We start from the raw sequence: 20,336 nt of genomic DNA, 5'->3' as shown, positions 1-20,336 counted from the left end.
CCGTGAGACGCCATATTGTGTGGAGGAAACTTTATAACGACGGCGGCGGGGGTGACTTTTGTTGAGTGGTTTTACTCACCACCCCCCTCAAAAAACCCCGCCCATTACATGGAAGTTTGTGACGGGGGAATTATGGTAGGGAATAACGTGGAGGGATTTTTTTTGTTGTGGGGGGGGGGGTTGGAGAGCAAAGACCGTGAGGTGGAAAACACGGCGGGCAACAGTTGAACACGCGCTGAGGGAGGCGGCGCGGCCGTTGCTCCCTCGGCCTCCAACGCCCCTCGGCCTCTTAACGCCCCTCCCCGGTTTTGGCCGTTGGAGGGGTAGTTTGGGGAGGCGGGGCTTCGGCCCCCCTCGGCGAGCCCAGGGGCCGTTTGGAGGCGGGCGCGAGGGCTGAGAGGCGGGTGGTGGGCGGGGCCGCCCTCCCGTCGGTTGCTAAGGGGGTGCTTGGTTACCTGTCCGGTTTGGGCCTGTCCTCGCAGGTGGGCAGGTGGGGAGGGCTGGCTCCATTGGTTACTTGCCTGGAGCTGGCCAGGTTTCCTCCCCACTTCGCATCCCCGCCCCCCAGAAAGGAGCTTTGATTGCATGCTTCATCTGGCACTGGAGAAGAGGGGGGCGGGTCTCATTCAGAAGGGGCTCAGTCCCTCTTCCCCCTCGAAAAGTTTGATTGCGCAAGAATGTGGGGCTGAAGACACCCTCTAATTGTTTTTTAAAAATATTATATTATCCATTTTTAAAGGGTGGTGTGCAATTATTTTGTGCTTTCCCTATTTGGCTCTGGGATTTGAAAAAAAAGACTAGGAACCCCCCCCCCCCCCAAAGGGAGGACTGGATATTTTAGTGGGCAGCTTTTAACTTCTGGCACTTTTTGGAGAACGTGAAATTTCCTTAAAAAAAACAACAAACCACCATTGAGCCATTCACATGCTTTGGATGCCATCAATGTTTTTTAGCTGGTGATAGCGCTGTCAAGAATTAGGAACGTTAATGTCCAGAGGATGTAATGGAAGCATAAGGCAATGCAACAATTGTTTTGTGTAGGCTAATCAGCACATCTTTAAAAGCACTAGCTCCTGATTGCACCTATTATTTGCAAAGTTTTGCTGCACCAAGCTGGTGGTGTTTACTCCCTGTACATTCAGCTTTCTGAAGACTTTGAGGCATTGGTATTCGCCAGAATCATGTCAGACTCAACCTCCAAGGTGTCCGAAACTTCCAACCCTCGGGCTGTGGTTACAGATCCAGCTTCTACTGCTTCTGCTGCTGAAGGCCCAGCAGATTCCTCTTTTGGTGAGCAAAACCTGAGCTTCACCACCACGGATCTCAGCCTGGTGGAAATGACAGAAATAGAATACACACAACTTCAGCACATACTCTATTCCCATATGGAGGCGCAAGCAAATGAAAATGAAGCAGAAAATAGGCAGAATTCAAGTTCCTTCACCAACAATCCTGCAAATCAATCACAATACCTGTCATCGTCTGGTAACAGTCTAAGTGGCTTTTCATCAAACAGTTCTGGAAACCAGTCACTTTATCCCATTATCTGTCAGTCTGGTTTAGCCTCTGACAGCAATTTCATGGGTCCTAATCAGTGTCTAGGGCACATTGACTTCCAGGAGCTAAGAATGATGTTGCTCAGTGAGTCTAGCATCCCTCCAAACCAAGCTGAAAAAACTCCTAGTAGTAGCTCTGTGGAGATGACTGGGCAGAGTTTAGTTAAAGCCAAACATAGTGAAAACTTGGGTGGGCTAAATAAAGAAAATTTGCCTGTGGAAAATTCAGCACCAATTCTTGAATCCAGAGCCAAATCTGCAGTCCGTGTTCGATTGGAAGACAGATTCAACAGTATCCAGGCCGAACTTCCCAGATGTCAAGAAACCCAGGAAAGTGGAGTAGCCATTAACAAGTGTGTTGCATTTTTATTTCCTTTTAATCACAGCTCAATCACATATTTTAATTGTGGCCTCTGTCAACTAAACATTAGAAATACTAGGGTGCATACCCAAGATGCCACTTTATTGCTTTGCATTTATTAATAAGGAATAATTTCGATCTGTAAGTTTTGATTTCTATTATTTAAAATTGAAAACATTTCACCGTTACACACACACAAACACACATATACATACATACAAATACAAAGGGGTGGATAGGCAAGAGTAAACTAATTGGTAGTAAGTGATTTTAAACCTGTCTCCAATATTCCTTAACTAAGCAGGCACACAAGACACCTAGTCACAGTTTTGTGAGATTTTCATATAAAGATTGCATTTATATTGAAATTGTGATAATTATTTCTAAATTTGCATTTTTGCATATAAATTAAAACATGCAGCTTATGGTAAAATGTGTTCTCTGTTGTGGTGGTGTATTTTGTCCTTTTGGCAATGCATAAGTTGCCACCCTAGACCAGGTAGTCTACAAGGTCCCCTCCAATTCTTTGATTCTATAGCAATTCTATATCAAACTGTAGATTTTAAGATTGCAGTGTCATTACATTATCTACCTGTGGATGGATCCATCAGCATACTTGCACCCTAAAAACTGCAGTGTGCAACTTTCCCAGCAACTTGTTTCTTTCATTTATTTGTGACTGGCATCATTTGATGAACATACCGGTAGTTAAAGCCAAGCCTTGGCTGTTGGATTTATACTGCACTTTTCTTTTTACAATAACCCTAAAATGCTGAGTGCCCATGAAGTAAGCCCATAATGCTGAGCTTATAGTTGCAATCCCACCAGAGTTTGCTACCATATATCACAGCATTGCAAGTTAGTACCAAACAACCAACCCAGACTTCCTGTCCATGTACCCAAGGGCCATTCCACACCATGTGCCAGCAAAGCTGGGTTTGCTACACAACAGGGAGCTACAGGCAGCCCAGGTGCATGTCCTTTCTTTACATATAATAAAAATACAAACGTTTCATCACACTGCAGTTCATCTGGCCACAGACAGGTGGTGCTGTGAACTATAGTGCGAAAAAGGTGGTGGATGAGTGGCCCAGGCAAGCTTCAGGGGGACAATCAGAACAGGCTATGGCAGTTCCCCAGCAGCTTCCCTGCTCTGCTGGCTCCTCCACTTGCCAGTTGTGGGGTCCTTGCTCCCATGATCCAGAACCCCAGGCTTCCTGGTGCCACTCCTGCCACACCTTCCACCTTCCCAGCCAACTTGGGGATCTTCTGCTTCTGCCATGGCTGATTAGAAGCATGGTAAGGTCTGCTAGTCTGCTGCTGTTGCCACCAATTAAAATGAAGAGTTGGCCTGGATAAAGCAGCCTGACCTGCTGCTACTTCTGGCCTCCTTCCTTTGCCTGCCAGGCCAACTCATCATCCCACCTGGCTGTGCCAGCAGCATGAGGCGGAAAGGGGAAGATCTTAGGGGAGCACATGGTTTCCATCCAGTGGAAACTGCTTCTCCCAGCGTTGTTCCTGGAAGCTGCCCCACACAGCTGCTTTTCACCTTCGACATAGGAGATGCAAAGGAGCTGTGCTTGGAGGTTATGAAAGCCCTTTGCAATCCTACCCCCTTCCCCATTGCACCTCTAACATCATGAGTGCAGAGGAGAAGGGGAGAGGATTACAAAGGGCTTTGCACATCAGAGGTGCACAGAAGTGCGTGGGTGGCTCATAAAGCCTTTTCCCACGCTCCCCTTTTCATCCTCCAAGGTTGCAGCTTGAAAGGGGAAATGCAGAGAATGAAGAATGCTTCCGCTGCTGCTGTAAAAAGCAAGAGAGAAGCCTGCTGTTTAGCATACAGGCTTCATTCTGTCTTCACTCAGCTCCAACTCCCATCAGCCCCAGCCAGCATGACCAGTGGTCAGGGAAGATGGCAGCTGTAGTCCACATACATCAGAAAGGCTGTAGGTTCCCCGTGCCTGAATCATTAGTTTATATATTAAAATATATGTTGAGATGGGTTATATTAGAATTCTGAACCTATACTGGGTTGTCTACTGATGTGGAAGATTACGCAGCAAAATGGCTATTCTAATCCAGTCATTTCAAATAAGTGCCTTTGTTTATTCACTCCTTTTATAGTTTAGTAACTCTAATTCGCCATCCTTCAGAAGTGATGGGTGTTCCTCTCCACCAGCAACAGAATAAATGTACCACATTAGTGAAAAATAAGACGGCTGCTACTACGACTACTGCATTACAGTTTACATGCCCACTGTTTAACCCGAATGTTGCTTCTCCTGTAACTGGAAATGCAAACCCTTCACAAACACAGGTTGGTATTCGTTTAATTTTTAATTTAAATTGTAGCCGCTTGGTTTCAAAGCTTTATATTAGTTATAGTAAAACTTCTGAAGAGGATGCAGTAAACAAGGGAATTGTCAACCTGAGTTTTGAATTGTACAGTTATCTGACACTTGTTTCTTGTTATTTGGTGAAATAAATTAATTAGCATTGGCCAGGATATGAAGAACCATTAGTCCAAGTAGACTTTAGACTTGTTTTTCTTGAGCAGAAAAAAATGGCTTCTTATCTGTTCTTGAATTCATTTCAATTTTTCTGTCTTCATTCTTTAGCTTCTACCGTAAAGTTATTTCAATTCCTTCTTATAATCCTGACATTTATCTTGAGTTGTAATCTTATTTTTTTTTATAACTCCCATTGGTCATTTTCACTTTGATTTGTCCGTATTTGGAGCAACCCTCTCTTCCAAAAAGTGGAAATTTGCATCTTACATAAACCTTTCTAGACTGAAAGCAATTCAGATTAACTATTTCTTTGCCGGGTTTTTAAAACCCATACCTAACTATAATACTTTGTGAAGTTGGCAGTGGTAATAGCCTAAGAATCATAAATGGTATTTATATTAGGATGAGAGACAGAGCTAAAGTCTACATGCCAGGTTGTATTAGCAATGAGATACAAATTGTAAAGCACTTTATTCATTGAAGAGGGCTTTATAAATTCCAAAAATTATTGCAATGCCTAGCCTAGAACTAATATAACAAAAATATGAGCGCTACAGTGTGTAACTATTAGGAATGTGATCCAGGGTTGTATTCAAAGCACTGCAAAATTAGGGTCTGACCAGCACAAGGTTTACTGCTAGTGGAAATTCCCCCCCTCACCCTGTGAACCCCTAAATCTGTTTTAGGGGTTCCCCCAACCTTCCAGAGCAGTTTTAGCGAAGGCAAGGGGTGTGCTTGGGAGAGGAGAGGGAAGACTGTCACCTTGCGCAGAGAGGACAAGGTAGTAGAATACTGCCCCCAATAAATGAAAGGGCCAGCTGTAGTTAAAATTAACGACTTCGTGACTAAAAGGGCAATCCTAACCATGCCTACTCAGAAGTAAGATCTATTGAATTCAGTGGTGCTTACTCCCAGGTGAGTGGGTTAGAATTTCATTAAAATTTACCGTTTCATTACAATTAACCACTCCATGACTAACAGCAAATCCAAACTCAAGATTGGAATAGGCAGTTCTTGGGCTGTCCTAGATGAGACTTTTCGGAGTATGTGGAGTCATTGGATGGTGGAAGGAGAGGCTTAGCAGGAGCAGCACCAATGCACCTTTAGGACTACAATGCCTGTATTGTTCAATAAAAGGGGAGGCTGGCCAACATGATTTACAGTTGGCTTCATTTAATGCTGATACATACATTTTCTTTTAGAGCTCTGGAGCCTCTGTTCTGGAAACAGCCAAACATCAAGACCTTGGGTTACCTCGAGCTTTTTCTATTTGTTACCAGCAGGAAATTGAGGCTACGAAACAGACTGTTGGTCCTAGAAATAAGGCACTGCCTGAACATGTTTGGATTAAATTAGGAGGTAAACTGCTGAATTTTGACTAAGTTTGTTGTCAGTGGCTATAACTATCAAGTAATTCATTCTGATTTCTTAAGTTAGCTTTTTTTCAGAGAAGTCTTCAAAATATCATGCTTCTGTTTGAGAAAATGCTTAATAAAAATGCATTCCCCAACCATTTAAGGCAGCTTTGCTGTCTTGGAAGCTAGGAGGAAGCCCATGCGTGACCCTGACAGTTTATTACATGTCAGTTTCTGATCTCTATAAACAGCAGTGACAATTATCTTTTGCATGGGGTGGTTTTGAGGTTGGGTGAAATGGGGTTTTTAGTGCTACGCGTGCCCTTGGAGGAAGTAACAGAATTGGAGGAAGTAACACAGAGCTCCAGAGAGAAACTGGCAAACAAATCCTTGGGTAGCCTTTTGCTGCCTTTTTTGAGATCCAGCTGTGATGGGTGCTCCAGGTTCTAGACGTTTGAGGCTCTGAAGTAGAGAGCCTGGGGCCAACCTATGTATGTACCTTCTCACAGCATTTTCTGTGCTGCATTATATAGAAATGTTTCCACTGCAATGTTAAGCAAGTATAGCCGTTAACTAAGGTCTTAGCTTACTAATCATAGGGATTAATTTAAACAGTGGGGTAAATTTTAATTAGCAGGGGAGCTGAGAGATAAAATGCCCACTTGTTTATCTTTAAGGTTGCTTTGGTTCTGGTGTGGTAGTAAAATAGGGAACAACGACCACAGGCAGCGTTCGTTTATTTAATTGCAAGGTCTATCATATTTCCTTCAATAGCTGTACTGATGTCTTTGCTAAGCTGCAATTTTACTTAAGGGTTATTTACATGTAAAAAGCAACTGATTATTGATCCACCACAATTATTTTAGTGGTGGACAGCCTTTGAATCAGTAAACCAAAGCTGAGCTTGATACAAGTTGAAATTTCAATTCAACCATACAATTTACTTATGGCAAAAGAAAGAAAAGAAAAATGGCAACACATCTCTTTTTCCTCTTGTTTTGCAAAGGAGATGCTATATGTAAGCAAACAATAAACAAAAGAAGTCGTAGTCGAATACATCCCTTGGACACCAATGTGCAGCGCAAACCTCTTGGTGATATTCAGAATGTGTGTGATACCCAAAATGCAGGCCCAGCTCATAGCACTTGGCAAGCAACACAACCAACCCAGAGCGCACAAAGTGGAACTCAAGGTGGTGTCTCTCAGCGTCGGGAGAGACATAACCGGATGGAAAGAGACAGAAGGTAATTGCTAATGGTGGCCTCTGAAAAGAACACCTTTTGTGTTTGGTTCTTAAGTTATCAGGTCTATACAAATGAATTTGTTTCAACGTTAATTTGGTGTTGATTTACATGCCACAATGTCATTTTTCTGGATATTTATGACATCAATATACTGCCAGTGTACAATAGAACATACATTAAATAGTGGCTCATACTCCAGATACTGTACAAAAGGGGTGGGTGGAGTATGGAAAGGGAGGAGGAAAGTAACTAAATTAAGATATTAGCTGTTATTTCCACTGTCTGAGGCACTATGCCTCTAAATACCTGTTGCTGGAAACTGCAGGAAAGGTGTTGCTATCGCACTCAGTTCCTGCTTACGGGCTTCTCTCAGGCATCTGGTTGGCCACAGAGAGAACAGATGCTGGTCTAGATGGGCCTGATCTAGGAGGCTTTATGTTATTTATGTTCTTATGTAGATTCAATCAGTCAACTGTATAAATATTTGCAAAATTTTAATACAAACCTTACAGGCTCACGTCCCTTAACCAGAAAACGTAGGATTGATTGTAAGGATCCTCATGTCAGTACACTTGTGGTCTTCAATTCAGCATTACAGGGAGGAACAATGAGCGTTTTGTAAGCCCAGGAAACTTCTTATAGCATGTGTTACTGATGCTTTGCCACTATCTTCATCAAATAATTGGCTTCTAAGTTGCTACACCTAATTAATAAATGTTTTATGTTACCGTTTCAAGCACTACTAGAACTGTCCATGTTGTATGCAATTCTAGGCGCAGAATCAGGATTTGTTGCGATGAACTTAATCTTCTGGTTCCATTTTGCACTTCGGATACTGACAAGGCAACAACTTTACAATGGACAACAGCATTTCTAAAATACATTCAGGAACGGCATGGGGATTCTCTGAAAAAGGTCAGTATGTCTCACATAAATACAAAGAACAAAATGCATTAAAGCAATAACAAAATGCCTCGCGGAATCATGATAGGTACTTTGCTTGACCATTCACTTCAATGGATACAGGAACACACATCTTCAGTGGCCTATAATCTTAAACAGGCGACAATCTCAGCCTCAGCCTTTGACTACCCCGTTCATTTGAAAAATGAGGATGAAAATAATCCTGTCATACATCACAAGATTGTTGTATGGAAATCTAAACCTTATATATCTATTATTAAATATTATTTGGACATGCTCTCAACGTTTTGGAAGTACTATATCGCAAGTACAGTAGTACCCACCTAGTATTTTCACTTTAGTTGTATTCCACCCCCCACCCCACCCCAGGTTAAATAGCTCCATCTGTGCACCAGCTATTGTGTTGACGATAATGGAAGGGCAGCTCTTTATTTCTGGAGCTGTTCCACTCTGAAATAAATGGCAGCTCCTGTGCTGCAACTCTGCATGTTTTGTTTTTTAAATATCTTCAAAGTTTGCTAGGATAAGCTAAAAGTTGCTTAGTAACTTCTCTCCTTTAGGGATAGCTGTGTGCCCTCACTTTCCCCAAGGTTTGCGTCTTCGCAAGTCCATGTCGTAATTATTCTCTGTGTTTGGTTTTTAGGAATTTGAGACCGTGTTCTGTGGTAAAACAGGCAGAAGACTAAAGTTAACAAGATCTGATTCACTAGCAACATGCTCGACACAGGAGATTACTCAGAATGGCACACCTATGGAGATAAAATAGTTGGCTCTCTACAGTCAAAAACTGGTGTAAAGGGTGGACATGCAAGGATTTGTGTGATCTTCTAATTCAAATTCACCTGCTGGACTTCTCCTGTGACTTAATGTACTTTGAAAAATACATAAGCGTTAAAGAAATGACACACTTTATTCCAAACAAAGAAGAAAAGCAAGACACCAACAACATTTATTTATTAATGCTGCCCTAAGAAAAGTGTTGCACCAGAGGGAAGTAGAAAACAGCAGTACAAGCTAGTAACCCATTTTCTAATTTTTGTTTGTTTGTTTGCCATGTATAAAATAATTCAGAAGTGTCAAAGAGCAGCTTGTTCTTTTCAACCTTGTACACACTTGTACTGATATAGATAATTATTAGAATGTCATAACAACCAGTTTGGAAGAAGAAGAAATGTAAATAGTTTATAAATTATATAAAATATAGTAACTTGTATATAGTAACTGAGATTTGCCTTCCATTTCAAAATGTTCATACCTGTGAAACTAAAATATATAGAAAAAGCTTTTTGACAGTGTGTTACAAATACACTACTATTTAAAATATGTTTTGCATTCTCCAATGATTTTTAGTGCAGGATACAGTCAATGAATTATCTGCTGCACAAATACCCACTGAAATGAACAGGAGAAATACAGCTGTGTGCTCTGGTGCAAATCTGATTTATTTCAATTGGGCTTCCAGATAATTGCATGATTTCAGTGCAAAAGTGGTATTTTGTAAACAGTACATGATTTTTAAGTGCACATAATATTTTCTTTTTTTAAAAAAAAGACTAGTATTAGCAGTCTGTGTTAGGAAAGCTGAAGCATTTGAGAAATAGTATATTTATTGAATTGAAAGTGGCTTCATTTATCTATCAAACAGATGATGCCAGTAAGTATTTCTTATACAGAACTCATCCCAAAATAAATACTGTTTAAATCACGGATATTCACAATTGTGTAGCACCTTTATTTCGAATCAGCAAGGGGGGAAAATAAAAGTATTAACAAAACAAGCCTATTATAAAACAGGCAAACACAATGTTACAAAAAGTGATTTTGTTTTTCTTAAAAAAATTACAATAATGCATATACTAATTTTGGGCAGTGTTCATCTGTAATGTAAAATGTCATTACTAAATATAATATGGAAATGTTTGAAATTAACCAAATGTAAGAGATATATACATATATATCCCTTTACACCTTTACCTTTAAGAGATGCATTCTACCTCATAGAATTTATTGGAAAATTTTTACTTGTGGTACATATATAAGAGATAAGGCCATATGGCAAGCTCTGTGTACCGCAATGCATATGTGGTTCCCCTTTTGCAGAGACTGTTCCCTGTGCTGCTGGGACAAACCACCCTTGAAAACTGGGATGATCTTCAGAAGAGACTTCTGGTTACAGGTAGGTAGCCGTGTTGGTCTGGATCGAAGTAAAATAAAAAAATTCCTTCAGTAGCACCTTAAAGACCAACTAAGTTTTTATTTTGGTATGAGCTTTCGTGTGCATGCACACTTCTTCAGAAGAGACTTCTGACACAGTATAGAGATCTGCCTTAGGAAAACTCTGGTGTGTGCATATAGAGGGGCTCTTTGGATTGTGTCCATCGTATGAACAATCGGGGTTGTCAATTGTTCTATCTGAATAATGTTTATTTAGTCCACTACTTCTACATTTACTTGACACAGTCCAACGAAGCATGCCTACTTAGCTGGATCAAGTGATGAGGCTGTGTGTGCATAGCCCTGGCTAGATACCGTAATTGTGGCTCTCATTTATCTGATTAGGGTTATCCCTCTGCAGCCCTGGCCGCAGCGCTCCCGCATAATAAGGTTGGAACAGAGTTTACCATTAACATAAACTGGTGCAGGTTTAAGCCATCCTAAAAATTGCATAAAACATAGTCCAGTTGATTTGTGGTGGTGCTGGGGGAAGCACCTCTTACATCGGAATAAGCGGGGAAGTCTCTCTTCAGTGGGGCAAGGAGCAAACAACAATGTAGTAAAAATTGGGGTACAATTGTAGGGGATATAGTACAAATTTCCATCTGATGATTTCCTGTTTCATTGAACTAAAACAAAGTCTCCATTTCATTCATTCTTACAGGAGAACCACCCCTCCAAATTTTTCAGAGGGCGGTTTTCTCTTCACGTGTGAACAATTTGCTTAAATACTCCGTTCCCTTTTTCTGACTTCCATTAAATGCAGTTTTATGACTTTTTGGATTTTCCTCCAATGAGAGCTGCTCCCATGCAGGCAGATGTATCACAGACTCCTGGAGTTCCTTGGACTCCAATTGCACCTGGTCTTCCAGGATCCCCTGGCAACCCAGGTTCACCAGGAGAGCCATCCCGGCCATCTTTACTAGTCCCTGGGACACCCGGCGGACCTTTTCAGGGGGAAAGAGATAAAAGGTTGGGCATGATATTCTGTTCTTTCTCCTGGATAAAATTATTGGTTGCAAAAAATAGTCCTTGCTTAGATGGGTAACCTCTTAAGAACCACATGTACGCCACCCTGAGTTCCATGACAATATAGATTTATCGTAAAATAAATAGAAACCTTCCTACATTGCAGTCCATGTGAAAACTTCCTCCCCCAAAGCTGCTGTTTGCATCAGGCGGGAGGCTCTCATTGGCGCCAATGGGCACGCCCTACCTCCCACTGCAAATAGCAGCTGAAGGTGGGAAACAGTTTTTAAAAAGAACCATCCTTACATCCTACGATGTTGATCAGAGCCCTCAGCCCCTGGCAGCTGTTTTTAGTGTATTAAAAAAGATACATTCAGAGGCAAATCAGTATTCTCTCCTCCAAGGGAAATCAAACCTAGGTTGTGCTTCCCTTGCTAACTTCTCACTGCTCAGGGAAGTGGGGAGCAGAGTTATATCAGCACCTGGCCAACTTACCTTGAGGTCCTTGATCCCCATCTGGTCCGTCAACACCTTTCCCCGTGGCACCTTTGTCTCCCCTCTCACCATGGTCACCTACAGTGCCGTAACAAAAGTATAAACTACATCAGTTGAGTAGTGTGCAGTAAACAGGCCTGCTTCTTTCCCCATTGTGCCTTATTTACTCACAAGTAGCACAAGTCTTAGAGGCGCCCTCTGACATATGAACCTGATCGCCCATTGAGATGGTAAGTGGAGCTGCTGCTCGGTCTCCCACCAGTCAGAGAAACCACAGGAAAGAACATGTGCCAAGGGCAATTTTGGCAGTGGCAAGTAGACTTTGGACCCTTTCCCTGTGGGACCTCTGCCTACCTAGGTAATCCAACACTTGCTTAAAACATTTTGCCAGAATTTTGAGTTGGAACATTTTTAAACGAAAAATTCTCATTTACTTTGAAATTAAATTACTGCTGATTTTGTTTTTCCGTTGTTTCTTGTGTGTTTTCTTATTTTAATGTGTGTTTCGATTGATACTGATGTACTGTAGGGGCGGGAGACATTTTGTTTCTTTTTAATGTTGTCAATCTGTATTGAATTTCAAATTTTTAAAACAAATTAAGATCCAATTTAATACATAATTTAGAGGGGAGGGAACATTTTCCAGCCGACAGGCCAGATCCTTTGATTGTTGAAGTCTGGAGGCCATTTTGACAGCTAGGCAAGGCCACCCCACCTGTTAATCTCCTGACGTCATGAAATCAAACTGCATGAACAATGAAACAGGGCTTCGCAAGCCGATCATCTGGAAGTTGGGGCAGGAAGTTGTGTCTTCATCCGAGCCACAACTGACATCAAAAATGGTGCCAGCTGTCTGGTGAGTGGGTGTGGCTTAGAGAAAAGAGCATTATGGGCCAACTTAAGGACCTGGTGGGGCCACATGGGCCCATGGGCTAGAACAAGGTTTTCCAAACTACAATTCCCATCATCCCTGACCACCGATCCTGCAAGCAAGGGATGATTGGAGTTGTAGTCCAACAACAGCTGGAGATCCAAGTTTGGGAAATTCTGGGCTAAACGTTTCTCACTACTGATGCACTTGTCTGCTGTTTTATTTATCGGGCAAGATTTATACACTGGTTAATCGACAAAAACCTTTAAGTGCTTTTATTATGATAAGCTATGTTGAATGCTGCATTGGAAGCACCGGGCAGAAAAGCAGTCTATAAATAGAAATAAGGCATTTGTTGTACAGTATTGCCTTACTCCCAGAGCTGTACTCTTGCAAACATATGCAAGCATGAACATTGCTTTTCCACCCGTGAACGTCCACTGGGAGCATAAATTGGTGAATTCCAAACATCATTTGGGAAGCACCCAACTTGATACAGGCTGCAAACCTAATTTACTGGGAAGCAAGCCCCACTGAACTCAGAGGTGCTTATTTCCAAACAGACAGGCACAGGACCGAGCTCCTGGGACTGGCTGGTCTGCTTCCGGTGTCAATCTCTCACCTCTAGGACCAGGATCTCCTAGGTCTCCTGGTGGTCCTCTGTATCCAGGTGGGCCATGAGCTCCAGGGTGCCCGATAATTCCCGTTGCCCCTGGAGGGCCTGGGGGACCGGCAGGCCCGGGCCGCCCTGTCATCCCAGGAGCGAGGGGCTTCCTCAAGTTAGCAGCTAACTGTGCGATTTGCTCTGGAATTGAGAAAACAAACAAAAACGAACTTTATGCTGCCTGGGGCTGATAAGAAGTGGAGGAACCAGTTTGGGGAAGACCAGCCTGTATGAATCTATGTGCACTTTTAGGACAAGTCCATGCATTTTTCACTGTTCCCTGGGAAGAGGGATCGATGGTTAAACCACTCAGGGAATGGCAGCTGTGTGAGGCAAATAGGGGCTGCCTAACAACTCCCAGCACCCGTAACAAAATACTGTTCCCAGAAGTCTTGAGGCGGGGAGACATTGCTGCTTAAAGTGGTCACCAATAGCTTTTAATGTATGGTGTGAATGTTACACATCCCTTGGAAAGTCAGGCAAACTAATACCAGTGTACTGGAAGAAGCAAAGATCACCACTATCAAAGCAATGATTCTTCAACATCAACTTCGTTGGACTGGTCATGCTGTTCGGATGCCTGATTATGGTCTTCCAACGCAACTACTCTATTCCGAACTTAAAAATTGAAAGTGTAATGCTGGTAGTCAACAAGAGAGGTTCAAAGACTCTCTCAAGGCAAATATAAAAAAATGTAGCATAAACACCGACAACTGGGAAGCATTGGCCTGCGAGTGCTCCAATTGGAGAACAGCCTTTTCCAAAGGTGTCATGGGCTTTGAAGAAGCACGAACTCAGGGTGAAAAGGAGAAATGAATTAAGAGGAAGGCACGCTTGGCAAACCCTCACCATGATCAACTCCCATCCGGAAACCTATGTCCCCACTGTGGAAGGACGTGTGGATCCAGAATTGGCCTCCACAGTCACTTACAGACTCACCGTTAAAACCGTGTTTATGGAAGACAATCTTACTTGGCTACGAGTGATTGCCAAAGAAGAAAAAAGAAAAAGGTCTGGGATTCAATCCCAAACATTTGACTTGAAGGGTCTTAGGTGACAGGACCAGAGCAAACTCCCAGCTGGGATCCTGGAAAGCTACAGTCAGGAGCCAACAACTCTGGGCTAGACAGACTCATTTTTTTATCTTCTCACCACCGGCAATTCCATTCACAGAAATCACATTATCTGGTTGTCCAGACACCGAGTTACGTACTCACCATGGATCATTCCACCACAGAGTTCTCTTATGTGTTGCTCACTGGCTTCCTTGCCCTGGAATGATGCAGAGATATTATGAAGCATACTTTAAAAACAACAATTCTTAAAACAACTACACTTCCTTTTTCACACATAAGAATGGTACATCTATGGCCTACTACTGCAACACACACACACACACACACACAGAGAGAGAGAGAGAGAGAGAGACACACACCCCCTAAGGGTGTTTTTTCCCTTCCATTAAGAACTATTTTACATATGTGCACAACAATGTCATTCACTGATTCAGACTCATACAGTGCAATAATCCATGGGTGCTTCCAGACTCCTGCCGTTTTCAGATATGGACCCAATCACACCCTGGCAATTCAGGAGCTCCATTATAGATGACGGGGAGCTCTTATGCAACAAACCCGCTGCTCCAAAAGATCAGAATATTTGCAAGAATGGAAATGGCGACAGGGAAATGGCACTGAAAGTGTGGGGTGGCGCTTGCTTCCATGCAACAACATCTAACCTCGCCGTGAACAAATCTGAAAGAATGCTCAATAAATAGCCTTCACCTTGCAAACAAATCTAACCTCCCCTGCAAGTGCCCCAAGATGGTCTTCCAATCAGCTGACAATCATTGCTATAAGGAATAGTGAGTAGAGAAAGCAGAGTGGGGAAAACTGGAGAAGGTTAATGAAGGGAAGGAAGGGTGTGATTGCAAAAGAGCTGGACAGGCTACTTACTGGAGGACCCGGCTTCCCGGTGATCCCAGGGATCCCTTGTTCGCCTTGCAAACCCATCTTGCCCGGGTGTCCTGGAATTCCTGGAACTCCTGCTGTTCCGTTGGGACCTTGAACTCCTTTGGGGCCCAGCTCGCCCCTGTTTCCTGCCTTCCAAAGGGGGAAACCAGACAGACAAACATCAATTCTAACATGTTGGTCCCAGGGTCTGAAGGCCCAGGATGCTGCAACTGGGGCTGGTTCCGTGGGTGGACAGAAGACTACCTGGGAACCCCCCCCCCATCCCATTTTGATTTGAAGGGAAGGAAGATGGGACCCAAATGGGGGTCAACAAACAACGATCTCGTCTCGCTGCATCATCTTCTAGCGGTTTTGCTGGAAGGCCAATGGCTGCTTCACTCCCTGGGCAAATCTTTTTTTTTCTGCCCTTGTCCAAAGAGACTCACGGGATCTAACAAGCAGCAATTAGGAACAAGCAGAATAATTTTACAATTAAACAATAAATGAAACTTACCTCCCCCTTTTGCCCGGGAGGGCCGAAAGGACCCTAAAGAAAGAGCCAGGAGAAGCAGACAATGAATATTCTGAACAAGTGGGATCTGTAACATGGTGTTACAGCCAGCCAGCCAGCCAAGCCCTTTTCCAGATTTCTGCATCCAAATCCCCATCTGGTTCCCTAGTTCCTCTTCTACCTATAACAGTCAGTCAACATTGCATGCCCCTTAGGTCCTTTCTGGGTTGGGTTTTTGTGTGAGTCTTGTTTGTTCTTCTTCTGCAAACCTTTGGGCTTCCTCATGCCCACTTAAGGTGCAGTTTTGGCTATATTCAAAGAATGGATCTGCTATTAGCAGTGCTTTTTTTCCCTGGGGGGGGGCGCAGGGGTATGTGTACCCCTAAACATTTTGTGAATCTAACGGGAGAGGAAACTATTGTTCTAATTAAAAAAACTAGTTTCTTCTCTAACACAGTGAATCGTCAGTTCCGTTGCTACCCCCCAATGGCGGCCTCACTTCCTGTCACGGTGTTTCCTGAGTCTCAGACGGAAGCGAGCATTTAATGTGTGAAGTAGGAGTTGGAATCTAGCACAGTGATTGGTCAGTTTCGTGGTTGTTGAAAGGATGACATCTGGCGATGGATACCAACACCAAGCAGAGGAATCAGGAATATGTTAGTGTACACAACCTCATGCCAATGTGGAAGTTACTGTGAGCTGTCAGCTGTGTAATATGAGGTCATGCATGTTCTTTTGTCCATTTACTGTATTTATTTTTCCCAATTTGAACTATAAAATGGTGATTTTCTTGAGTCAAAATTAAAGTACCAGAGAGAGAGAGAGAGAGAGAGAGAGAGAAAGCACTGGCTATGAGTATGTAGTCCAGATGCTATAATTATTATTATTATTATTATTATTATTATTATTATTATTATTATTTATTATTTATACCCCACCCATCTGGCTGGGTTTCCCAAGCCACTCTGGGCGGCTTACAACAGAAATATAAATCCCAATATTAGTGCTATACTGTTGCATCCTTCCATTTCCAGTTACTTGGCAGAAAAGCCACACTTTTGTCCTCTCCTGTATCTTCTCTGCACCAGTTGACCACTGGAGGAGAGTCTTTCCCCTGTCCTGTGGGATAGTTCATGGTAGTCTCCAAAGCTTAAGGTCTGTGGGGATTTAGTTTTGAGGGTAATCTCAACCTGAGGTGCTATTATCCATTTTCTAGAACCGCTGGACTCATCCTTTTCATGCATTAGGAGGTTCTACAAATTAATACCACCTACCAACTCTCCTTTGTCTCCCGGAAGCCCATCTGCTCCAGCGATGCCCTTGAAGAAAAAACAAGAACAGCAATGGGTATTGCCATTACTTACTTTATTCATTTATTTATTTTTTTAAAAAAATCTCAAACTGTGCTGCTTTCATCTCCCATAGAAAAAGAGATTCCGACTAAATATCAGGAAGTACTATCTGAAAGAAAGAGCCATTGGACAGTGGAATGGACTCCCTTGGAAGGTAATGGACTCTCCTTCCTTGGAGGTTTTTAAGCACAGGTTGGATGGCCACTTGTCATGGATGCTTTAACCAGCTCTGTGATTCTGTGCTCCCAGGCTCCCATATTGGGAGCTTTATTATTTATTTGTATGCCTTTATAGATCACTGGAAGGACCCAGGTGGCGCTGTGGTTAAACCACTGAGCCTAGGGCTTGCTGATCAGAAGGTCGGCGGTTCGAATCCCTGTGACGGGGTGAGCTCCCGTTGCTTGGTCCCAGCTCCTGCCAACCTAGCAGTTCGAAAGCACGTCAAAATGCAAGTAGATAAATAGCGGGAAGGTAAACGGCGTTTCCATGTGCTGCTCTGGTTTGCCAGAAGCGGCTTTGTCATGCTGGCCACATGACCTGGAAGCTGTACGCCGGCTCCCTCGGCCAATAATGCGAGATGAGCACGCAACCCCAGAGTCGGTCACGACTGGACCTAATGGTCAGGGGTACCTTTACCTTTATAGATCACTGGACTATTTACTGAACTCGAAAGTGGGGTGCAAAACTGATAAAACACACAATATGAAAAGTGTTCAAAACTACCAAAAATCTATATGGAGGTCCTTGCATCGGTACCAGGGAGAGTTGGATTGGCAGACATTCAGATTCACCCTGGGTTTTACCAGCTGAATAGGGAAATTTATTATTATGAACACATTCCTGTCATCCAAGAAACTACCCAGAAAGTGAACCTGGGTGTTGCTAATAGTTCTCCGAGGGCACTCTGCAGTTGATGAACTAAGATGCAATTTTGCATCAAAGTTAGGGCTTACCGACAGCTTCCTCCTGCCCCTCTGCTCCTTAGCAAGTCAAAATTCAGGGAATTTTCAGATTGCTGTTTGTTCCTATCTATTGCTAAAGAGCAGGTTTTCCTTTGGAAAGGAGCAAGGCAAGATGAAAACCGCTCAGACCCATGTTTTCTACACACAGTGCAAGCAGATGTGTCAAGAAGCCCTTAAGCCTTGCATGAAGGGACCTCTTCCTTCAGGGCAGCTGGTCAACAGTCTTGCGTGTGATATTATGCAAACGCACCATTCCGGGGATCTTGAATGTGCCTTACTCTGTTCAACCAAAAGGTGGCGCCAGTTGCTCAGGTATGAGAGAGAGCATAGCACCTATACGGAGAATGACCAATGCCAGGATAGAAGCAAAGATCACCAGTGTCCAAACAATGATTCTTCAGCATCAACTTCGTTGGACTGGTCATGTTGTGCCTGATGATCGTCTTCCAAAGTAACCACTCTATTCCGAACTTAAAAATGGAAAGCGTCATGCTGGTGGTCAACAAAAGAGGTTTAAAGACTGTCTCAAGGCAAATCTTTTAAAATGTAGTATAAACACCGACAACAGGGAAACACTGGCCTGTGAGCACTCCAGTTGGAGAACAGCCTGTACTAAAGGTGTCATGGACTTTGAAATAAATAAAATAAAAATAAAAAGTTGTCCAGTGGCACCTTAAAGACCAACTAAGTTTGTTCTGTGTATAAGCTTCTGTGTGCACGCACACTTCTTCAGATACATGAAAAGCGTCAGACGAACACAGCTACCTACCTGAATCTAGAATCATGGACTTTGAAAACGCTCGATCTCAGGACGCAAGGGAGAAACGTGCTAAGAGGAAGGCACACTTAGCAAATCCACACCGTGATCAACTCCTGCCTGGAAATCAACGTCCCCACTGTGGACGGACGTGTGGATCCAGAATTGGCCTCCACAGTCACTTACGGACTCACTGTTAAAACTGTGTTTATGGAAGACAATCTTACTCGGCTACGAGGGATTGCCAAAGAAGAAGAAGAGCCATCTCTTGCTTTCTGACAGCGGGGAACAATTTTAAATATCTGAACCAGACCTTAAGGTTGAGGGGGGATGGGAAGGGACGAAGATGATACAGATATGGGCACAGATAATGGACATTATAACTTACCTGGTTACCTTTCGGTCCGGAAACTCCACCAGGGCCCTGGGAACAAGAAGAAAGTTAGCACAACAATGAAGCACTTTTATGGATAAAGACATAAGAAGCGCTCTGCAGGCCGAAGCAGCTAATCGGGTGCCACAACAAGAAGTCTGCACAGGTTGCTTCATAGGTTATAGAAAGAGATCAGGCTTGCACCTAAACTGTACCACGCACAGTGGCAGCAGGTCTTTTTCATTTCATTTTCCTACCCCCCTGTGCACACTTGCAGAAGCATAGTCAGGAGGAAGGGCAAAACGCAGCACCTTCCAGCAGGGGACGTGTCAGGGAACTCCCGGAGGGAGGGTCCACAGGAAGAGAGGGAGGGAGGTCAGATCGGGTGACAGGGATCCCCAGCCCCTCCTCTCCTCCACCACCTCTTCCAGCTGGGATAGTAGGGAGTCAGCCCAATGGGGAGGAAGGAGGGATAGTCACAAGGGTGGAGAGAGGAGCTCAGAGATGGTAGCAGTGAGCCCTCGCACTGCCTGCAACAGGAGATCTCAGAGGAGGAGACGTTGCTTCCCTCGCCCTATCTACGCAGAGGGGTCAAGCGCAAAGAACGTAAGAGGTGCTTGGGGGGGTCTCCAAGTTCTTATGCTGGGGGAGGAGCAGGAAGGGGGCACTCCCAGATTCTGGAAGTGACTGAGATGGACGTGTTTTAGTTAGCTCTGCACTGTACATAGTATGCACATACCTGCCAAGTTGCTGTCAGAGAAATAAGGGACCGGGACGGAAATAGCAGACTGGAAGTAGCGCTGCCGCCATTTTGGAACTGGGCGGAGCATGCTCAGAAGTGACTTTTGATGCTGCTTTGCCCAGTTCCAAAATGGCCACCGCGCCAGAAGTCGCACTGCAGCCATTTTGGAACTGGGCAGAGCAGCATCAAAAGTCGCTTCTGAGCATGCTCCGCCCAGTTCCAAAATGGCCACTGCACCAGAATAAACCGGGGAAAAACAAAAAAATCCGTTTTTTCAGCTAGGAACAGCTGGGAAAACGGGGATTTCCCGGGGAAAACGGGAGACTTGGCAGCTATGAGTATGCACAATAAACCTGTAAAAACCCAGGTTGGAGTCCAGCGTCGTTACTCGTGAGTAACCACCTCACGCCCATTACAGAACGTGTGCCATGTGCCCAAATGGATTTTTAAAAACCCCAAGTGATTAATCAGTTTTAAATGCCTTAACTGTCCCCTAGGGCTGTCCACGCCCCTCCCCTGAT

At 43.7% G+C, this 20,336-nt stretch overlaps 2 protein-coding genes across 2 annotated transcripts in view; one reads left to right on the top strand and one right to left on the bottom strand.

Annotated features, from left to right (window-relative positions):
* The first annotated feature begins 234 nt into the window (after window positions 1–234).
* On the top strand, window positions 235–9,661 carry TCFL5 (transcription factor like 5). The gene is made up of 6 exons (XM_035124022.3): window positions 235–1,909; window positions 4,045–4,237; window positions 5,633–5,789; window positions 6,792–7,029; window positions 7,803–7,944; window positions 8,597–9,661. Exons 1-6 carry the CDS (start codon window positions 1,182–1,184, stop codon window positions 8,717–8,719), a joined length of 1,581 nt encoding a protein of 526 aa, XP_034979913.1. The 5' UTR covers window positions 235–1,181; the 3' UTR covers window positions 8,720–9,661.
* Window positions 8,894–20,336, bottom strand: part of COL9A3 (collagen type IX alpha 3 chain) — a 57,419-nt gene continuing 45,976 nt past the window's right edge. Inside the window, exons 24-31 of the mRNA XM_088674722.1 lie at window positions 19,089–19,124; window positions 16,904–16,948; window positions 15,633–15,665; window positions 15,122–15,268; window positions 14,384–14,438; window positions 13,125–13,307; window positions 11,632–11,709; window positions 8,894–11,114 (exon numbers count right to left, since the gene is read on the bottom strand). Of these exons, the coding sequence (XP_088530848.1) occupies window positions 10,936–11,114; window positions 11,632–11,709; window positions 13,125–13,307; window positions 14,384–14,438; window positions 15,122–15,268; window positions 15,633–15,665; window positions 16,904–16,948; window positions 19,089–19,124 (756 nt within the window). The 3' untranslated portion in view covers window positions 8,894–10,935. The remainder of the gene's footprint in view (window positions 11,115–11,631; window positions 11,710–13,124; window positions 13,308–14,383; window positions 14,439–15,121; window positions 15,269–15,632; window positions 15,666–16,903; window positions 16,949–19,088; window positions 19,125–20,336) is intronic.

The sequence above is a fragment of the Zootoca vivipara genome, chromosome 7 (genome assembly GCF_965207765.1).
Source record: "Zootoca vivipara chromosome 7, rZooViv2.hap1.1, whole genome shotgun sequence".
Lineage (NCBI taxonomy): Eukaryota > Metazoa > Chordata > Lepidosauria > Squamata > Lacertidae > Zootoca > Zootoca vivipara.
This window is presented reverse-complemented; position numbering and strand designations above follow the sequence as displayed.